The 16,870-nt window shown below is 47.8% G+C and overlaps 4 protein-coding genes across 11 annotated transcripts in view; all 4 read right to left on the reverse strand.

The window, feature by feature from the left end:
- llgl2 (LLGL scribble cell polarity complex component 2) overlaps window positions 1–6,435 on the reverse strand; it is a 26,820-nt gene extending 20,385 nt beyond the window's left edge. For all 5 annotated transcript variants that reach the window (XM_062474399.1, XM_062474397.1, XM_062474398.1 and 2 more), the window contains exon 1: window positions 6,181–6,435. The gene's annotated coding sequence lies outside the window, so the exon portion shown is untranslated. The remainder of the gene's footprint in view (window positions 1–6,180) is intronic.
- Window positions 6,436–6,759: 324 nt separating this feature from the next.
- galk1 (galactokinase 1) lies at window positions 6,760–14,667 on the reverse strand. Of its 3 annotated transcripts, none has more exons than XM_062475098.1 (8): window positions 14,277–14,665; window positions 13,875–14,064; window positions 13,373–13,492; window positions 12,762–12,897; window positions 12,184–12,365; window positions 11,665–11,815; window positions 11,050–11,212; window positions 6,760–7,212 (listed from the first exon to the last, which is right to left on the reverse strand). In XM_062475098.1, exons 1-8 carry the CDS (start codon window positions 14,439–14,441, stop codon window positions 7,141–7,143), a joined length of 1,179 nt encoding a protein of 392 aa, XP_062331082.1. In that variant the 5' UTR covers window positions 14,442–14,665; the 3' UTR covers window positions 6,760–7,140. The 3 variants fall into 3 exon arrangements, with proteins under 3 accessions (XP_062331082.1, XP_062331081.1, XP_062331083.1); XM_062475097.1 differs by lacking the exon at window positions 6,760–7,212 and adding an exon at window positions 9,857–10,108 and having other exon boundaries at window positions 14,277–14,667; XM_062475099.1 differs by lacking the exon at window positions 6,760–7,212 and adding an exon at window positions 10,440–10,597.
- Window positions 8,399–9,863, reverse strand: LOC134031473 (BTB/POZ domain-containing protein KCTD21-like). The gene is made up of 2 exons (XM_062475100.1): window positions 9,443–9,863; window positions 8,399–8,864 (listed from the first exon to the last, which is right to left on the reverse strand). Exons 1-2 carry the CDS (start codon window positions 9,861–9,863, stop codon window positions 8,536–8,538), a joined length of 750 nt encoding a protein of 249 aa, XP_062331084.1. The 3' UTR covers window positions 8,399–8,535.
- A 554-nt stretch (window positions 14,668–15,221) lies between the features above and the next one.
- The window catches only part of kif19 (kinesin family member 19), a 30,623-nt gene continuing 28,974 nt past the window's right edge, over window positions 15,222–16,870 (reverse strand). Inside the window, exons 20-21 of one of the 2 annotated variants that reach the window (XM_062475301.1) lie at window positions 16,696–16,864; window positions 15,222–16,316 (exon numbers count right to left, since the gene is read on the reverse strand). In XM_062475301.1, the coding sequence (XP_062331285.1) occupies window positions 16,204–16,316; window positions 16,696–16,864 (282 nt within the window). In that variant the 3' untranslated portion in view covers window positions 15,222–16,203. The remainder of the gene's footprint in view (window positions 16,317–16,695; window positions 16,865–16,870) is intronic. The other variant, XM_062475300.1, reaches the window with a different exon arrangement.

Here is a 16,870-nt window from a genome sequence, read left to right on the forward strand (position 1 = left end):
GCACACAGACACACACACAGCTGATGAAACCACCTGTTACAGAGAAGTTGTTTCTAAAGAGGCCACTTCAGAGAAAAGAAGGGAACGATAAGGGGGGAGGGATGAGAGGAGAGGGATGAAGGATTAGGGGGAGAGAGAAAAGGCACCTTGGACACGTTTCCTTGCCGACGTGACAGACCGAACCCTGTGGTTCTCACGACGGACCCATCGACCCGACATCCCGTCGCAAATCTCCTCGCCCCGCCCCCGCCCTGGGTTCCAACCTCGGCCCCAGGCTCTCCGCCTCTGGCCCCTGCCTAACCCTGGCCCCCGGCCTCTAGCCTCATCCACCCAATTCCAGCCTCGTCTCGTTGAGCAACGGCAAAAAAATGCAAGCAGAGAATCCCGGCCCCTTCGGAACACTTGTCACAACCAGAAAACCACAATTAATCGCTGGAGGAAACTCCCAAACCACTGAGCTTGAGGACTCACAGGCTTCACCCGTGATGGGAAGAGAACAGCTTCCCGTGACTGCAGGTTCAAACCCCCCCCCCTGTACGGTCACTATGGATAAAAGCAACCGTTGTTCTGAACACATTATTATTAGGCTACAGAAGAAATGTCCTCTCTGGCAGCTTATCTTTCTATTTGGGATGTTAACCCTTGTGCTGCCTTCGGGTCACATGACCCAAAGGTTCATAACGAAGCATCGTTGTGTTTACCCAATTTTACCCAATACAAAAACAAATAAAAATCATTTTCTTTTAACCTTCGCAATGTGGAGGGTCTGAGACAGCCCGACGGTTAAAAGAAAATGCTTCACTTTGTTTTTGTATGCGGTAAAGTTGTCACAATACGACAGTGGGTAACAATGACTGATGGGTCAGAATGACCCGAAGAGAACACAAGGGTTAAAATACAGGGTTTGTGCGGGTTACAGGTGCCGAAATGGGGAAATCTGTCACGCCCTCTGTGACATTCCGTGTCTAGATGACTATACCCGATGATTTGAACCCATTCTATTAATATTTTAGGCTGACAAATGGAAATGCTATCCCAGGGAGAGAGTTGGCAAGCCTGAAGGGTTTATGAGACATGACACAGAGCTCCAGCGTGAGGCGTGATTCATAATATTCCGTCTGATCCAACCCACGCGCCTGGCCGGCTGAGGAGACCGGAGAGGGCTTCTGTCGGGCCGGTGTTAGTTACTCCTCGGGCTCACACGCTGCCGCCTACAGACCGGCCAGCTTCCTCACCTGCCACATCTGCTGTTGGCTTTGGGAGAGGTTCCCTAGACAGCGGCACCCGACTCGCTGCGCCCCCTCGGATCATTCGCGGTTACAAACGTCGCCCGGGGAAAGACGGACATTGCCGGCGTCCACGCTCTCAGGATGAGAGTATTAACACACACGCCATCATTTACATGCAGCTGATGCTCTTATACAAAAAGACTTGCAGTAAGGAGACGGGCAAGTAGGGTGAAGTGCCTTGCCAGAACCGGCAACCTTCTGATTAATAGCCTGATTCCCTAACCACTGAACTCAGCCAATCCCCCCCCCCCCCCATTACACACACACACACACACACATTTAACATTTTAGTCATTTAGCAGACGCTCTTATCCAGAGCGACTTACAGTAAGTACAGGGACATTCCCCCGAGGCAAGTAGGGTGAAGTGCCTTGCCCAAGGACACAACGTCCTTTGGCATGGCCGGGAATCAAACCAACAACCTTCTGATTAATAGCCCGACTCCCTAACCGCTCATCTGACTCCCACACACACCACGCTCGTGAGTGCCATTATATCTCTGTCACACGCACACACACGAGGAGGGGAAAGTTCATCAAACAAAAACACCGAGATCGTTTCCTCATCCGGGCGTCCTGCCCTGCCAGTATTGTGCTCGTCTGGGTCGAAGCCCGGCCACATGTGCTGAAACAGCCCTGCTTTCCTCCGCGTTCACGCTGGGCTTTCACACAGCGCGGCACAAAGCTCGACCAGCCAGACCCCCACCCCCCCGAACAGTAACCCCAAACCTAACCCTCTTTCAACAAAATCATCAAAACTCATTAAAGTACTGAGAGAGCAGGGGTCGTGCGGGCTGGTGTTCTCACGGTGAATTGCAGGACAGTTCCTGACGGGTCTGGTACTGTTAATGATTACACAAGCAGGGCTGCAGTCAGTCAGGTTTGGTGGGAAATTGTGTGGTATACTGTATGTTGCACACGCACGCACTTCCATCCTTTCTGCCAAAGTACATTCCTTGTCTGTGCAAACTTTCATGGCTAATAAAACCCTTTCTGATTCAACCGCATAGCCTTCACAGACAGAGCCACATGGTAAACATTCTAGAAACTTCCCAAACTGCACAGCCTCCACAGGAAGAGCCACACGGTAAACATTCTAGAAACTCCCCTAACAGCCGAGGTGTTTTCTAAACAACCTGCACACTGACAGGACCAGGCAGGCCGGCTGATGGTTTTCTGAAGAAGCCCAAGATACGGACGACTTCTGCTCAACAACAAACAGAACAGTGTGCCAGGAACTCCAGTTGGACAAAACTTATCAATGACCTTGAAGGATGGACACGTAAGCACACATGGACAGACTCATGTACACACACACACACACACACACTATTTGATCAGTGGTGAGATAATTTGTGTACCAAAGTAGTACTAGCTAGCTAGAGCCATTATATTCACCTGTAATATCAACAAGTACAAGAGTTGAACACACGCACGCACACACACAAACCAAACATAAATAATGTGCAATGTGTTCACTTAGCAAATAATTCGATCAAAAGCAGGGGCTCGCTCATTCTCGCCAATAAAGCATTACTGAATTGAATTAAGAGTGTCCGGGGAGGGGGCATCGGATCTGCATTCAAATGCTCTACCACCAAGCACCACCCATCATCCCCCACAGGAACCGAAACCACCAGAAGCGGTTGTGAATGTGGTGAAAACCGACCAGTGTCGAAATCCATGGGAGTCGTGGGAGTTTTGTGACATCACCAGAATTCCCGGCATTCCATCGCCGCGAATCTTCAGAGGTGAGTGAGGTGCCACGGACGAGTCCATACAGGCAGCGTTCTGGATCGCGCACACACACACGGACACACACACACACTCTCCTCCCTCTTCGACAGCCAAACAACCACGCCAGCCTACTACAGCAGACAGACTACCCAGGAAATGCCTGGCATCTCAAACATGCTACTTATGTCCTAAGCTTATGCAATCACTAGCGTCTCAGGCGCTTGAAGAAAACAGAAGGAAGAAAAAAGAAATCGAACAAACTAAAAAGCATGATGGGAGTCGTGCTCATGAGCACCTCCCCTGTAAACGGGCAGATGAGTCAAAACAAACGGCGTCTTCCAGTGGAGGAGTGCAGTGTTGAGGGCTGAGTGCTGTACCCTCACCGTGTTCACACACACACACACAGAGAGAGATAGAGAGACAACCGGCCAAGTGACTACAGAAAGCAACCAAGAGCCAAAGACAGCCAAGGTGTGTGCCAGCGTGGCTTGTGATTATGACAACACTTATGAGTAAGGGAGTGGCAACACACACCCTCTCTCTTTCTCTCCAGCTCTCTCTCCCTCCCTGCCTGCCTGTTGTCTTCCTTCTCTAATTTCATGCAGGTAGGTTACAGTTAGTCGTCGACTTCCTGTATCCATGTAAAGGACATCCTCATGGTCCTCTGTTAGTCTTTCAATGACAGCTTGTTGAAAGACGGCAGATCCCCATCCCGCTGAATCCCTCAGTTCTGTCCAAACCTTCCTAAATCAAGGAAATAAGCCCTTGGTTGAGATGTTCTGGAAATCAAAATTATTTGTAGGGCCCTTTTTCAAGCTATTTCACAGACAGCTTCACAGATGCCCAAAAGATAGGCACCTATAGCCAACTGAAACCTCTCCAAAACAGAAGAAAAAACAGCCCTCACTAAGACCCGATGTCATCGCTGACAGTAAACAAACTGTTTACAGTAAACAAACCGTCAGAGTTGACATGATGCTATCGACCAGGCGATGCAGGCCATCAGGGCAGGCTGTCCGGCATCATGACCCTGACGGTATAGCTCGAGGTTAGGGCATGTGACTGAACGTCACAAGGTCCCAGGTTCAAATCTCCCTGGACTGTAAGTCGCTTCGGATAAAACGGTCAGCTAAATAAATGTGAAAACTTCCTAAACAAATGCAGCGACTGAGAAAGGGAAGTGCTGTCAGCAGCATGTTCTGGGGCTATTCTCAGTGATGATGATGATGATGATGACTCCTGTCACACTCACATCGAAAATCCCCTTCTGGCGCACAACATCACGAAGAAGAAGCAAACCTAACCTTGACATCAAATATTAGCGGGATTAGACTAATACTAAAGCCCGAAAACTATGCCTGATGAAAACATGATACAGATGTCCCCTACTAGTCAGCAAGCAGAGCATAGTAAACAGTTGGGTGTGGGCCTTGGATTTGATGTTCAGTCGTTTCTTAAAAAGCCTGACCAACAAAACACAATTGGTAAACAATGTTACCACGGCGCCACTTCCTCCACTGTCTTATTAACTAACCACACATAACTTCTCTTGTGCAATAATTGGTTCCACGTTACCACATGTAAAAGGGGAATCAGGGGACTCAACACAATATCTAGGTTAACAAGTCACCGTATCTGCATAATAGCACGCACAGAAGAGCTGATTAGCGCTTATGAGAGTTCAAAAGATTGTATGACAGAAGCTACTGGAGTTGCGGACTCAAGGCCACAAGAGAGACCTTAGTTGAAGTGAGTTTCACCTATCCTCATAGCTACTCAGTGGAGAACACCAACTCAACACACATCTAGAATTAGATGCCATTGCATTAGCATTACTCAAATGTGATAGCTATGTGCAAAATGATATTGCTTTGCCGTTTTAAACGTTGTCAAGACGAAATATTCTTCCTGCGAGGGGGCAAAGCTTCTCCTTTGTGAGAACAGTTTCAGGTGGACTATGGCAGGTCCCAGCTGTAACAAAAGAAGTGTTTGTTGTCGAGCACAATGACTTTTTGTTCGACTGGGCACAGATGCAGGTGGGGACGGGAGAGTCAGGAGCACATCGTCCTTCAACGTTTGCATGTCCAGAAGTTGGCTACGGCTAACTTCATTTCTCTCTCACAGTCTGGGAGCCGTTAGTTACCTGCCACCTGCCTTTCAGATATAATAACGGCCAGCCTCGAATAGTGAGTCAGATAGATTACGGGTTGTTTGCATAGGTTCTCGGGTTGTTTGCATAGGTTCTCCCGAAGAGCAAACACATGACTGTACAGAATCGACTCGTCCGTATGATGTAGATCACACCGGGTAAAAAGGAACGCAGGAGTCAATCACCTAACTTTGTATGCTGCTAGGGTACAAGGTTATTGTTGTTTTGGACATGATTTCGCTCCGAAACTGGAAAAACCGGTGTGACGGATCTAGCCGCAAAGCCCCCACGCCCCCCTCCCCAAACACAGAGACAATTACTCATTGATGAATCCGACACCGTTGTAGAGACACACCTTGATCCAGACCGGACTCTTCTTTCCTGATGCCAAATGTTTACGTTTCACATGGTGCCATATCGATCGGCTTGGGTGGAGCGCTGAAAACGCGATTTGTTAATTTGCCGGTTTATATGGCCCTGAACCTAAATGACTTAACAATAAGTTAGCCAGCTAAATGGCTCGAATTAGCTTAATTATTGCTAGATATAGCGGCACCTAAACTGTCTTTGTCGTAACGTCCATAGTACTCACACACGACTTAACTCAGTGCTAACTATAGAGCTACCTAGCTCACACTTTCTGGCACTGAATAAAGTATTCAGATTGGCAGTCTGCTGCTGTATTGAGTTAACGAGCTAGTGCTACTTTAGCTTTAGCATGTCGTTGGAATCTGCCAGCTTATGCTAGCACAGCTAGAATTAGCAAGCTACACCCACAGTTAGCTAACCATGATATTCGTAGTCGGATGCTGCTGCCAACAACATCTATTCCAACGTTGTTAAGAGTTGATTATAACTTAAGATTCAGCTTTTCGGATTTAGATTGCGCTTCTCAACATGACCATCAACTACAAATGTCTGCGAACTTGTTAGCTAGCTAGTCAGATATTGTTAACAACACCTGTAGAGCCAAACACTGAAGTGAAGAGTCGGGCCCGACTCTCACCTGACTCGAAACGGTCGTTGCCCCGGCTGTGTCCAGTTTGTGCCCGCTAGTTCACCCGGGCTTGGTTGATGTCCAGTTTTGATGGGTCACTCTCCTAAAACCAGTTCAAAACTAGTACCGCTGCGATGTTCACCGAGCTGATATTGTAGATTCGTTTAAATGCAAGCCCAGTTCCCTTTGCTAACCAATACAGCGCATTCGCCCTCGATGTTTCCTGGACAAATCAATGGGTCTACACTCTGAACGCAAGTTGACTGGCTCATGCTACCTTTGCTGACTCCGCCTCCCGACGAAAAAAAAACATTTCCGGGATAGCTAGCTAATCATTCAATATGTCTGTCCCATAGAGTTAATATGGTCTGTCCATAGGTCTGTCATATTATACTAGGTTAACCAATAACAATGGGGGTATCTCCTTTTTGAGGTCTACTATAATTTATAATTCAATTCAAAGTCAATTTGAAAATAATAACGAATATCTATTTGGTACTTGATTTGACTATTTATTGATTCTTGAATCAAGTTCAACGTTAAGTTAAAAAGTGTTTTTTTTAATGTTTTATTTGGCATGTGTTCAAGTTAAAAAAGTAGGCTAGTTAATGCTATTTGTTATTATACAAATAACAGTTGCAATTGAATAAATGCATATTTTACATATTATATTTATTGGTTTGACTTCTTTTACAGCAACATGATGGATAAAGGCACATCGCAGACTGTTTACATTTACATTTAGTCATTTTAGTCACTGTGACAAATGACACATTTGGAAGCTGTTAGAAGCTGACCTAATTTCACCCAGTGTACAATTTCACTCATTAAAACATGTTATATGTCACATAAAATTAGCAACAATTATAATACAGATGTCAGTATGATACAATTCAACAACAGGAATGTTGCGTGTTAATAATTCAAGTTTCAATCAAGTTTGTAACGTGAAATTGTGTACATGTTGCTTCAAAGACTGACGATCCTGGCTCCAGCGGAGGGAGTAGTGATGTAGAAGGTCGGAGATCCACCGTATTGCTCCTGTAGAGACAAACACAGAGCCAGAGTTTCTCATTACAAAAATAGAACTCTAACATGCTAGGTAGGACTTTGTAGTGAATAATTGATATGCAATTGTCTGAAGGGATATCTTGAATTGGAAATCACTAATGGTGACTAATGTCACTGATGGAGACATCTGAACTTGTATAATAATAATATAAAAAATAATAATAAAGTGTTCATTTGGGAGACCCTTTCATCACCCTTTTCACCTCTTGATTTGCAGTCAAAAGCTCCAATAACTGAGTTCTATCCATCCCACGAAGCATCCTACAGTGGTGACAAGTGAGTCACTGATGTCCCTGTCATCTCATTGGATAGTAACCAGCCACCAATACTCAGGGAGTGGTAAACAACTGGTAGCTAAGATGTGGTTACTTTGCGATAGGGCTCGTGAATACACACCGTTCCTCGACTCTAACCACAGAAACCCTGTTAGACCTTTGTCTGTTCTGTCTACATGCACCAATTGTACGTCGCTTTGTAAAGAAGTGTCTGCCAAATGGATAAACTGGATCAAGCTGGATCAGGCTCGGACAGGAAGTGGAGGACCCAGCCAGAGGAAGGGGAAAAAGGAAGAACATTTGGGTTTTGGTTCACAACCACAAACCTTTCCTTTACGATGCTCATCTCTTCCACTCACAAACTTCCTGCTTCACTCCTTCCCCCTTTTTCTAAAATTAGCCTTCACCCCCCGCCCTCCCCCCAAAACCCCGAAACAAGCTTGTCTGAGAAAGACAATGAAGTAGGGCGCTTCTCTTTCTCATATGGAATAACCTCTCTCTCTCTATACTAATGCCAGGAAGTGTCCGACAAAGTCTGCCACTACACTGATCGCGTGGATGTTTCGAAAAATACAAAAACACACTTCTGTGAACGTCTGATATTTTTCTGAATATTGTATTAGTGTATGTCAAAAATAAACGTACAAAAAAGATACAGCTCATGAAAACTTGAGTAACTTTTAGTGTTGTTTTGTCAAGAGTTAAAGGACTTGGATGAATGCTAACGGTAAGTCTTATAAGTCCTCAGTGTGAGTAACTGTAAGTCCTAGCTGGTTGGTGGGGAGGAGGGGAGACGCGGAGGAAAAAGAGGAAGGGAGGCCTAATCAAACTGTGTTCCAGTTGTTCCCATCTAGCGAGACGATCCAATCAGCTGCGGACGAGACGGAGCGAACTGCAGTTCAGAATATCCGCGGGGTCAGGGGTTACCGACTCCACCCTGAACCCCTCGGCCAGCGACACTGTCAGCAGCTCCTCCACGAAGCAGCGCGTGTCTGTGACCTCACAGGGGCCTCGGCGCTCACTGATGACATCGCAGGGCCCTCCAGGGTGGGTCTGCGATGTTTCCGGGTCGGTGACAATGAGGCCTCGGTATCGCAGCTTGTTGTACTGATCCTGGGGCAGCTCCTCTGGTCTGGGGACCCACTCCAGCCTCACCCGGTTCTGCCTGGGCTCGGCCAACTGGGGGGCACTGAGACCCTGGGGAGTCCAGTAGGACAAGCGTCCACAGAGCAGGAGCAGGAAGGCCCGCCAGGTGCAGAAAAGCTCTGCAGTCAGAACCCGCACTGAGCACGTGCAAAGCTCGTAGTTCCCGGCCCCTCGGCGCAGGTTGAAGTGGAGAACGCGCACCTGGAAGGAGACGCACACACGCTGACCGTGAGCTGAGCGAGGCCAGAATCAAATACCCATCAGCCCTTCCTGGGTAAATAAAGGGTGACTACAATTACATACAGTATTACAAAAAGTATCGCAAAAATGCTTCACGAAAGAATGAAATGGCTCAGCAAATATTTTCTCAATATTGCACTTTCATACTGCCACACAAACACAGAAAACAAAGACATTGATATTCAAGACAATATTCATGTAAAAAATCTTGGTTGGCTAAGACTTTTTGCAAAGTACTGTATATACACCCCCTGACCAATCCATCCTCTGTACACACGCACACAACTGGTAGAAACCAGTCCCTGCCCCCAACCACACACACACTCAGACACACACAGACACACACACACACACACACACACACACACACACACACAGACACACACACACTCAGACACACACACACACACAGACACACACACACTCAGACACACACACAGACACACACAGACACACACACGGACACACACACACACAGAAAACCACACACACACACATACACACACAGACACACACACACACACACAGACACACCTTACAGTCCACCTCCACCAGCAGCATGGCCCCCGGCGGGCCCCCTCCCTCGCAGAGCGGCCGGGCCTCCTCGTAGCGGCGCACCTCCTCCAGCAGGGGGCGTATCTGGTAGAAGTCCGCCTCCCTGCGGAGCAGCGCCAGCTCAGAGAAGCCCCGCGGCAGGTCCAGCGAGCCGGAGCGCAGGAAGTTCAGAACGTACCGGAACAATCTCCCGTCCCGGTCGATGAACACGTTCCCCTGCCGGTCCCGGAGCGAGGAGATCTGCCCGGTGAACATGGCCCCCAGCATGGACTCCCTGCAGCGGGTCAGGGTGTCCAGGGTGGTGCTGTACAGCTCCCCGCCCACGTTTAACGCCACCGGGTCCCGAAGGGAAGGCCCGGTAACGGTGTCGTCACGGTTACGGTCCGGGGAGTTGAGACTCAGCATTGTTCCCTCTTCTTAGACTGGTGAGACGAGCGGTTGGTTTGGTTTACGTGGTGGATCAGCTGATCTGGTCTTGGGATCCACCGGGTGATCCTGTGTTGGTCTGTGGCGCAGCCTGGATCTCCTCTAGGTGTTCCTGTGGGGGAAATGGATCTTTCCGGAATGGAACTCTGAGAGTTGGAGAGGAGTTCCAAAAGTTCCGCAGGTTCCTTTTGTGTTCCGGGGGGAATCTTTTCTTTTGCGGGGCGCTGAGGCAGAGTGGTAACCAGGGGATACGGGGTAGTTGAAAAAAAAAAAAGAAGACAAATTCTGTGTTTGTCTCGCTCGAAAACAAGTTCTGTCTATCTCAATAACAATTGCTTGTGAATAATTAAAAAGAGAGAGAGGGAGGGGGGGGAGTCATTTCCAGGTGTGCTGGACAGTGTAGCTCAAGTTGCTCTGGGGAGTGGAGTAGAAAATGTCTAGGACTGTGGTGGATGTCAGTGGCCTGGGCCTATTGTGTGAGCCAGCTGCTCGCGTTTCAGTGGACTGACTGAGCGAGAGAGAGGGAGAGAGGGCCCCTGTGACCAGACTTGCATGCTAATAAACGTACCCTTCTGGACCAGAGCTCGACAGAGCTCGCTTTGATTCGCAACTCGTACCCCCTGGTCGCAGACACTCAAAACTCTTTCTCTCGCTCTTTCTCTTTCCTCTCTTTTTCTCCGAAACTGTCCGGGTCAGACACAGGCTGACACTTCCTATTGAAAATACAGCTAAAGCTATTAAAAAAAGCATGTGATCAAATTAGCTGCAAAACTACAATAAACAGGATCTTTAAGTCACACACTCACAGTTCCATACTGCATAGATAACGTCTGTTTTGTTTAACCACAGTCAACTGCCACAGCTAGCAAGTACACACCCTACTTCCTCTAAGGTACTGTGTGTGTGTGCTTGTCTGTATACATTCCTACCTGCATGGCTGCATGGTGTTGACGATGGTGCCGGCCTCTAGCAGTGTGTTTCTGCCTGGTGTGTGTCTGTTTACATTCCCACCTGTATATGCTGCATGGTGTTGTCTTGTGTGTGTGTGTGTTTACTTTCCCACCTGTATATGCTGCATGGTGTTGTCTTGTGTGTGTGTGTTTACGTTCCCACCTGTATATGCTGCATGGTGTTGTCTTGTGTGTGTGTGTGTTTACGTTCCCACCTGTATATGCTGCATGGTGTTGTCTATGGCGCTGGCCTCCAGCAGTGTGACAGTGCAGCCACCAAAGCCACCTCCAGTCATCCTGCTCCCAAACACCCCCTCCACCTGCATTGCTGCCCCCACCAGCTGGTCCAGCTCTGGGCAGCTCACCTCATACAGGTCCCTAAACACAGCACACAGCACACAGGGGACAGGGACACACTCAGAACAGCAGCTCTCAACCAAGGTTATTGTCTTATTATTATTTGTCTCATTTAAATGTGGTTTCTGTTTCAATTCCTACATTCTTTGTTAGTTGAGGTTTCGTTTTTAAGCCATGCCTGTTTTCTAATGTCTTTAGTTTTTATTTTCATTGCAGTTTCTGTACTTATTAATAGCTAAAAGGAAGCTGTACTGTGAAAATCCCCTTAAAAAAATACACAGGGTATTTTAAGAGAAAAATTGTGTGTTTTTCCTTTGATGCATGTCATGCTGTCATGTTCAGTTCTGTTGTGTTCGGCAGTTGTGTTCAATACAGTTGTGTTCAGCAGCATTCAGTACCGTTGTGTTCAGTAGCTTTCAGTACCGTTGTGTTCAGTGGCGTTCAGTACCGTCACGTTCAGTAGTGCTCCGTACCTCAGGGAGTTGTGACTCTCCACCATGAGTGTGCCGAACTCCCGGTAGGCCCCTCTCTTCAGGGCGTCGGCGGCCCGGGCGGTGCGCTCTATCTCCTCGATGACGTGACGCGCCCTGCGCCAGGAGACCTCGTCCAGGCGGGCTCTGGCGTCTGCAACAATGGGAGGAAAAATAAGAACCCCGACAAACAGACACGGCAGAGCCCAGATTAAAAATACACTTCCTCGTTTCGCGACAGCTGTCTCTGGAGGAGACCTGAGGAGAATACAACCCCACTGACCACTCGGAAATCAACAAGATGGGGGTAGAATCAACTTATAACTTTCAAGTCATCTGTTCCCCTGTTCACCACTTCCTGGTTCTTGTTGACCTCTTCTCCTCATTCTATCCCTCGTCCACCTCCTCCTCTTCCTGTTCCACCTCCTCCTCCTCTTTCTTCCTCCACTTCCTCTACTCATCCTCTTCCTCTCCTCTCCTCTCCCTCCTTCCCCCTCCCGTTGTTCCCTCGTTCGTTCTCACCCTCCAGATCCTTCAGTGTGGCGTCCCTGAGACTGGCCTTTCCCAAGATGGCGGCAGCCTGCTCACACTGCCGTCGTCTGTCCGGGTACTCGCTGCCCGTCAGGGAGTGCTTGACGTTAGAGTTGGTGATGAGGATGACCAGGGCGGGGTCAGCCAGGGGTACAAGGGTCGCCTCTAGAGACCTGGGACAGAGACAGGAAGTGAGACAGCAAAACAACAGGAAGTTTGTGTCATCTGTTACTGGTCAACTAGATAGGTAGTTCACACTGGGTCAATGAAGATAGCTCGAATGTTACCAGGCAGGGAATAAACCGTAAATAATAAATAGTACATCTAAAAAGTAAATCATGAAATAGAATAATACTTCTTTCCAAGGATGTTTTAGATAAATCATCTGCTAAATGAGTAAGTTTAATATAATTCCATCTTTATTGTCCACAAATGTGTACATTTACCTTTGGCTCCACAGGAATGTTAAAACATACCACAGTAAATCACATTCCATACAATAACAAAGAACACATGAGTAGTGGAGCTTTCCGGTACAGCCAGCATCCTGAGAGACTGCCTGGGCCCACCTGCAGTCTATGAGCAGAGCGTGACCCTCCTGTCCCAGGACAGACACAAACTGGTCCATGATGCCACAGGGGACACCGGCATGGCTGTGTTCTGCCTGCTGGCATGCCACCGCCTTCGCCACCTTGTCCCCGTCATCTGAGGAGGAGAGGAGGGAGGTGGAGAGGGAGGTGGGGAGGAGGGAAGAGGGGAGGAGGAGAGGAGGGGAAGAGGGAGGAGGGAAGAGGGGAGGGAAGAGGGGAGGGAAAGTGGGGAGGAGGGAAAGTGGGGAGGAGGAAAAGTGGGGAGGAGGGGTGGAGGGGAGGAGTGGAGGAGGGGAGGAGGGAAGATGGGAGGGAAAGTGGTAGGAGGGAAAGTGGGGAGGAGGGGTGGAGGGGAGGAGTGGAGGGGAGGAGTGGAGGGGAGGAGTGGAGTGGAGGAGGGAGGAGGGGAGGAGGGAGGAGGGGAGGAGGGAAGATGGGAGGGAAAGTGGTAGGAGGGAAAGTGGGGAGGAGGGGTGCAGGGGAGGAGTGGAGGAGAAGTGTTAAGCTTTAGGGTTGTGATTAAGGGTGATCATGTACAGTAATATGTAACAGTTACAGTCTGAACCCCAGGGTGTGTCGGGGGCTCCCACCTGGACAGAGCTGCTGGAGGAAGGTGTACACAGCCACCTCCAGAGAGGCAGAGCTGGACAAACCTCCACCCAGAGGAACGCTGCTGGCTACCACTGCCCTGAAGCCTGGGAGACCTGGAGCTGTGGGGGGGAGTCAGAGGAGAGGATGAGAGAGAGGGGGAGAAAAGAAGCAGGAAGAGAGTAAAGGGGGTAGAGAGGTGGATGAGTGTAATAAAGGAGATTTAGACCATAAGAATCACAACGATGTTCCGGTTGACAGCTATTAACTTTTTTTTTTGTTACTGTAAAAATTGTATATTTTATATATAGCCTCACCACAGTACTTCTTTCTTTATATATATTTTACTTTATGTTTATTGTCTGCACCAACATCACCAGAGCAAATTCCTTGGTGTATGTGAAAATGTACTTGGCAATAAATCACTTTCTGATTCTGATGATGACAGTGTGGTTTGATATTACAATTCTGCGCTACAAGAATTGAATAATTTTGTATTTTTACCTCTGTAATGCTGCACAACTCCCTTCACATAGTTGGCCCAGCTGGGTTTCCCAGGAGACAGAACTTCCCCCGGTTTGGGGAGGTCAAAGGTCACCCTCCTGGGCTCCTCCACATCCTTCTCTGCCGTTACTATGGTGACGCTCTGGCCAGGGGTCCGACTGCCCACCACCACTGTCACCAGAGGCAGAGCCTGAGAGAGGGAGAGAGGAAGGAGAGATGGATGGACGGAGGGAGAGGTGATTTGAGCAGTGTGCGTGTGCACATTTTGAATGATCTGGGCAAACTGAATTTAATTGGAAATAATCCCAGTGTGTACAACGTCAACGTCATCAACTTCTCAAATGTTCAAATCGACAACCAGTGATCCTCCATCCGTGGGAGCACTTGCGCCTTTCGTCTCACCATCGGCAAGACGAATCCTTGGTTGTAGTCAGTGTGTTCCCCTATCAGGTTAACCCTCCCAGGAGCGCACACCGCCACCTCCGGACCATCTCCCCCGAAGTTCTGCTCGAACACACTCCGAGCCTCCGCCACCAAGTCGGAAACACTCGGAACTATGCTGGCCATGGCGGAAGTGTTACGGAGCGTACAACATTCAAATTGGAATTACCTTGTGTAATTTGGCGTCTCAGTATAGCGTATAGCGGTCAAATATTGCTGTTACAGTATGACAAGTTAATGTCAACGTTCGAGATAAAAAATATCAATATTTCATCTTTGCGAAAGTAGGCATAAGAATGTCATGTGTTTATCGCAATGATCTGTTGTCAGCTCATTCACTTCCTTATCCAACAATTTACGTGAAGTCAGCTTCAGAATAAAGGTCCTTCTAGTTTTTTTTTAATGCTTTTCAACAATGTATCAAAATACATATAGTGTCAAGTATAAACGATACATTTCATAAATGTACACATGTAAGTAATAGTTGCATGCCTTAAATACACTTAAAATGTAAACAACACGTTTCAAAAACATCTTAAATGTCTTAAATCGGTGTAGTTATAGCGCATATGGCATTAGCTTTAACCATATAACCAGAGCCATGGAAGGAGATTTCTGTAGGTATGGCTTCTGCTTCGGGCCCTGTCCTATAGCCTCTGCACAACCCACAGTGCATGTGCATTCTGGAATGTTGAACTCTCTTCATAGTACAGGCCCCTGGTTGATATACTGTATGTTGGTTGATATATAGGCAATATATATATATATATATATACAGTATATTGGTATATGAATACTGTGGCCCACAGTGTAGCGTAGCATCAGTAGAATAAAGGCATATTCTATCAATCTTACAAATACATCACACATACACATGCATCACAACCCCCGGATTTCATGACAATTTTATTTGGGTACAAATAAAAAATGTACAAAATAAAGCATAGAAAAAAGTGTTTATAATTATGAAAACAATGTCAAAGACAAACGTTTTGGTAATGTATCATAAAAGAAAAGGCAGCAGAACAATGTCAATCATTAAAAATACAATCTACAGTTGGGAATGCATTTTGTAGTGCTGTTATGCCCGACACTACTAGAGCAAGACATGGACTTAAAAAATCATGTCTGGGTGACAAAAGGCATAAAGACTTTCACAGGTTCCAAAGCAAAATGTATCAAACTCAAGCTGAATACAGAAGTAACCTCATTTGGTGATTTTGATATTGAACCCCCCTCAAATACAATACAATGGTATGGTATGACAAATGTCAGTATTGGTTTATCACATCAAATGTGCAATTACATTCACTGCCTTCTCTGTCACTCCTCTTCAGATAAGGCTGGGTCTAAGGTAGGTTAGATGAACCCCTGTCTTGTTAGTTCAACTGACTCACACAACACAATGGTGTCTTTGAAGATTACAGTGTTAACATTTCTAACAAATCCACTCAGTAGCTTGACATAACATTGACACATTGTAGTTCATGAAAAGCATTGACTTTCGTCCCCAAGCTATCTTTAATCAACTACAGGTCCTGCAGGTCATTCTTAGAAGCATGGGGGGGAGTGGGTCATCTACAGGGTGTACTGACCAGAGAAAAACACATGTAGGACAGTCAGGCATACACACGTGGCCCATGATGAGGTCATACTGTCTTTACGCTTTCTATTGGTGAGTCTCTGTGATCAGCCCAAGGCATAAGGGGAGGAGGGGGGGGGTTCCATTAGGCAGATCACACTCCCGGTTCTCCCTCTGTCGGTGATGTAGAACGAGGGGCTCATCCTAGACCTCCCTGCCCAGAAAACAAGCTCTGAGGAAGGGAGAAGTCAGCGAATTTCCCTCCAGGCTCAGATCAGTGCTGGTGTTGGGCTGCCTCCCAGGTCTTCAGTGCCTGCGTGTGCGCTGGCCCCCGGCCCCCGTGGTGGTGATGTAGAGCAGAGGCTGCCTGAGCTGGGATACACGCTTAAGGGTGCTTGTGTGAGCCAGTGGGGAGGCCTCTGAAAAAGACAAGCCAAGCGTTAGACCAAACTCCAGCACTGGACGGACAATAAGCCACAGCTCTGCTTAGTCCAAGAGAGCTCGACATACATTTACATTTACATTTAGTCATTTAGCAGACGCTCTTATCCAGAGCGACTTACAGTAAGTACAGGGACATTCTCCCCGAGGCAAGTAGGGTGAAGTGCCTTGCCCAAGGACACAACGTCATTTGGCACAGCCGGGAATCGAACTGGCAACCTTCTGATTACTAGCCCGCTTCCCTAACCGCTCAGCCACCTGACTCCCGACATACCACCAGACCGGCATGGAGGCATCTTAAGACAACCGTTATCTATCATTTATTAGTCTGTTATGAGATGGTGAAGGCTGCCTGACCTGTTTGCTGGCTGTTGTGGGGCAGCCGGACTTTGGTGAGAGGAGGGACCCCCCTGTGCTGAGGGCGGAGCAGGGGGGCTTGGGGCTGGCCGTTGATGTGGAGGTGGGGGTCTGATGTACTGTCCAGAGGGCGGAACCGTTGTGCAGTAGTGGTCTTTGACTGAGGCAACTGGGG

Source organism: Osmerus eperlanus, chromosome 12 (assembly GCF_963692335.1).
Source record: "Osmerus eperlanus chromosome 12, fOsmEpe2.1, whole genome shotgun sequence".
Taxonomy (NCBI): domain Eukaryota; kingdom Metazoa; phylum Chordata; class Actinopteri; order Osmeriformes; family Osmeridae; genus Osmerus; species Osmerus eperlanus.

What these genes read in the sequence shown, in the direction of transcription:
- LOC134031473 (XM_062475100.1), bottom strand. Translation starts at nt 9,863, where the DNA reads ATGCTGAGTCTCAACTCCCCGGACCGTAACCGTGACGACACCGTTACC. An exon ending in GCTGCTGGTGGAGGTGGACT is followed by an intron (nt 8,865 to 9,442) that starts GTAAGGTGTGTC and finishes GTCTCCTTCCAG; the next exon opens with GTGCGCGTTCTCCACTTCAA.
- galk1 (XM_062475097.1), bottom strand. Translation starts at nt 14,441, where the DNA reads ATGGCCAGCATAGTTCCGAGTGTTTCCGACTTGGTGGCGGAGGCTCGG. An exon ending in AGTTGTGCAGCATTACAGAG is followed by an intron (nt 13,493 to 13,874) that starts GTAAAAATACAA and finishes TCCCCCCCACAG; the next exon opens with CTCCAGGTCTCCCAGGCTTC. An exon ending in GAGAGTCACAACTCCCTGAG is followed by an intron (nt 11,213 to 11,664) that starts GTACGGAGCACT and finishes TGCTGTGTTTAG; the next exon opens with GGACCTGTATGAGGTGAGCT.